This window comes from Tasmannia lanceolata, unplaced genomic scaffold (assembly GCF_043159265.1).
Source record: "Tasmannia lanceolata isolate RefF3 unplaced genomic scaffold, GAP_Taslan_0.1 ptg000037l, whole genome shotgun sequence".
Taxonomy (NCBI): Eukaryota; Viridiplantae; Streptophyta; class Magnoliopsida; order Canellales; family Winteraceae; genus Tasmannia; species Tasmannia lanceolata.
Genome location: NW_027518714.1, coordinates 49,884,208 through 49,887,253, shown reverse-complemented (window position 1 = coordinate 49,887,253; position 3,046 = coordinate 49,884,208). Strand labels below are relative to the sequence as shown.

The window sequence follows — 3,046 nt, the reverse complement described above, 5'->3', positions numbered from 1 at the left end:
TTCTACTCGCCCATCGAGGCTTGTGTATCATCTAGCCCCATTGAGGCTATGATCTATTGGTTTTTAAGCCCTCTTCGTGACACATCAACAAGCGGCATCTTCTTCGCATCCATCATCAATGATTATTGGCGGCAACATCAGTCTTCATCAGATGATCTTCATCATAAACTTTTGGAAGTGTGCATCAAATCGATTGATTTTGATTACATTTGTAATTTGGGGAATTCTATTGTATTGGGAATTTTTTTAAATTGTTGTCAAACGTAAGTTGGGTAAACGAGGCAACTAGATAAATTAGGCAAGTGGATTAGAAGAGGCAAGCAATAGAGATTAGGAAAGTAGATTTGATTATGATTATTTCCTTCTAGAATTATCTTGATTCCATTCCATGTTTATCACCGTCCAATCTATTTTGGAGTATTTTTCATATCCAACTTTGTAAGTGGGTCACGGTCCTTTTCAAATCGGATTGTCCATCAGAATGTCCTAGGACCTACTTACTGAGTGTCTTAGGCCCTACTTATGTTGTACACCGTTAGGGCTTAGGGTTGGCGAAGGGAAGAAGAACTCAAAGAGAGAAGAGAGCATTATCTAAACAAATAGCGGAAAATTTAATGTCATTTTGTTAATTTGAATAGGATTTTTGAACAGGTCGAGCAGATCAATGGCTAAGATTGGATGACAACACATGATGTGAGTTGGAGGGAACACCTAATTTGGTTTTTTGGGTACTTTTTCCTATCAAATGATTGTTTTTTGGCTAGTTTTGTGTTAAAGAAGTGTGAAGATGTAAACAAAAAAACACAGAAAATGAAAGCCAACAAAATTTGCGTCATTTTTCGCTCTGTTTTCGGTCCCAACTTAATTGGATGTCTCCGAAGTGACAGCTCTAGGATTTAGGACGGAGACTATAACTTATAAGCTATTAAAGTTCATGTTGAATTAGCCGATGTGGTACTATCTTCCTAACCCAAAAGACCTTAATACCCCCTCTATCATTGCTGTCCTTTTATGCAGCCAAGAGGGCATTCCTGCCCACTGTCTCCACCTTTAATATTAAAAAAAGTACATGGACTACCCATTATCTAAAATATTAAGAAAGTAAAGAGAATGATATTTGGCACCCTTTGTTTTGACAATGACACCCCTCACTTTATTTAACCCTTTCTAATTGTTTGTTCATAGCTTTATTTGATTTCTTATAGAGGCACGCGCACCCCCAACCCCTTTGTGGTCCTCAACAAGATATCCTGCGAAAAATCCCCAACCCCTCTAACAGCTTCACGAAGCTGTGCAAGGTAAGCAGGGGCACGTGCACCTGTGAGGGCATCGGCAACTTTGTCCATGCTTGTTGAGAGACACGACATACTGTCCAAATGTGCCCCACCTTGACGAGTCATCTGTCGTTTGGTACCAGCCCGTCTTAAGGGAGATGTCTCACTACCACCATTAATGGGATCTGTTTCTGGAGATGGTGGGTGTTGAGACATGGGGGTATGGTCATTTGCAAAGTCATCCCCAATGTCATCAAGACTGACTGGCTGCGAACTTGCTATGCTTGGATTCTCATGCGTCCTAGACCCGGCCCCTTTCGAGAACTCATCTCCAAAGATTTTGCACATATCGTCATGCAAAACATGATGGGTAGTGAAGTGTTTCTTATGTTTTGGATGAGCCTGTGACAAGGAGCGTAAAAAATAAGAAGATATTTGATATGGTATTACTATAAGAAGATTGTATCTTGAGAGGAAGTGTTTCTTACAGCGATATAGTCATCGTAGACCTCTTTCTCGCAGGTGACCATTTTGGTGTCAATGTCCCAACCAAAACCGCTTCTACTGAGGATGATGCAAATACTCTTGTATGTTTCTTTCATAGTCTTGATGCGGTTTTTTATGTGCTCCTTATTGAGTTGGAGGTTGAAAAAGGCATTCATTGCAGTGGCTGCAGCTACACAAGCATGATCCTTAAAACCGTTTGGGATTTTGTACCTGCAATTTGAACTAGAAGGGTATCTACAAGCACTTTGTCCATTTGGTCATTCCAAATGATATTCTTTCCCCTCTTCTGGGAGGTTTGTGGCGCAGTTGTCATTCTGATTCAATATACACATATATGTTTGTTAGGAGTCATATGGCATCCAGCTTGGATTCTCCTCAATCTGCGATGGTGTCTCACCTGTCGGTGGTTTGATGAAGAAATCTTGCATACCCAAAACTGCCTTTAGTACTTTGTTGAAATACATCGAAACAGTTGCCCCTGAACGTCTAGCACATGCTCGAATAGTCCGAACCCTCTGATTATGTGCTCTAATATGCAAGAAGATTGTAACTTGCTCCTCCACTTTACAATGGATTGTATCTTCCAGGGTTCCCGCCCGTTTAAATATTTTGACAAATTGACGAAGCAGGTGACGTTCATCCGTAGCAAGTTATGACAATGTTCATCTGAATCGATGACAAAGGAAATGAACGTACGACGCGTGAAGTAATTGCTTTCATATGGAGCTCTGAGAAGATACTTTTCGTAGTACTCTTTCCAAAGTACTAACATAGCAGCAGCACCAGCCATTAGTAGTGCGACTGCTTGCCCAACTAGCTCATTACTACTCTTCAACTCAGCTCTTCGCATCAACTCTTTCTTCCTCCTTGTAGGACGACGAGGCATCTTAGTCTAAATAAGAACTCAATAACTCAATGGAAAATACAACACAATCACAAATAAAGCATCTTAAACAAAATAAAAAAAATAATCAACATAATCACAAATAATACAATCAGAATAAACACTTCCATCCATAAACCATCAATCCACCCATACACACTCCCTCCATAAACCATCCAACCATGCATATACTATCCCTCCACAAACCATCCATCCTTAAACAACAACTCCATAAACCATCCATCCATAACCCATTCATCTATAAACAATCCCTCCATAAACCATCAATCCATAAACAACCCCTCCGTAAACCATCCATCCATCCAAGCACATCCAAACAACACAAGCACATCTACCTAAATAGGAAAATTAAAATAACTGT

At 40.1% G+C, this 3,046-nt stretch overlaps 1 protein-coding gene across 1 annotated transcript; it reads right to left on the bottom strand.

Moving 5' to 3' along the window:
* Nucleotides 1–1,199: 1,199 nt before the first annotated feature.
* Nucleotides 1,200–2,667, bottom strand: LOC143861524 (uncharacterized). Its single transcript, XM_077372439.1, has 3 exons — nucleotides 2,522–2,667; nucleotides 1,763–1,991; nucleotides 1,200–1,676 (listed from the first exon to the last, which is right to left on the bottom strand). The coding sequence occupies exons 1-3, from the start codon at nucleotides 2,665–2,667 to the stop codon at nucleotides 1,200–1,202; spliced, it is 852 nt and encodes a 283-aa protein (XP_077228554.1).
* Nucleotides 2,668–3,046: the final 379 nt, after the last annotated feature.

Coding starts and splice junctions, on each gene's coding strand:
- LOC143861524 (XM_077372439.1), bottom strand. CDS start 2,667: ATGCCTCGTCGTCCTACAAGGAGGAAGAAAGAGTTGATGCGAAGAGCT. Junction 1,992..2,521: donor TGGAAAGAGTACTACGAAAA/GTATCTTCTCAG, acceptor TTCAAATTGCAG/GTACAAAATCCCAAACGGTT. Junction 1,677..1,762: donor TCTACGATGACTATATCGCT/GTAAGAAACACT, acceptor TCCTTGTCACAG/GCTCATCCAAAACATAAGAA.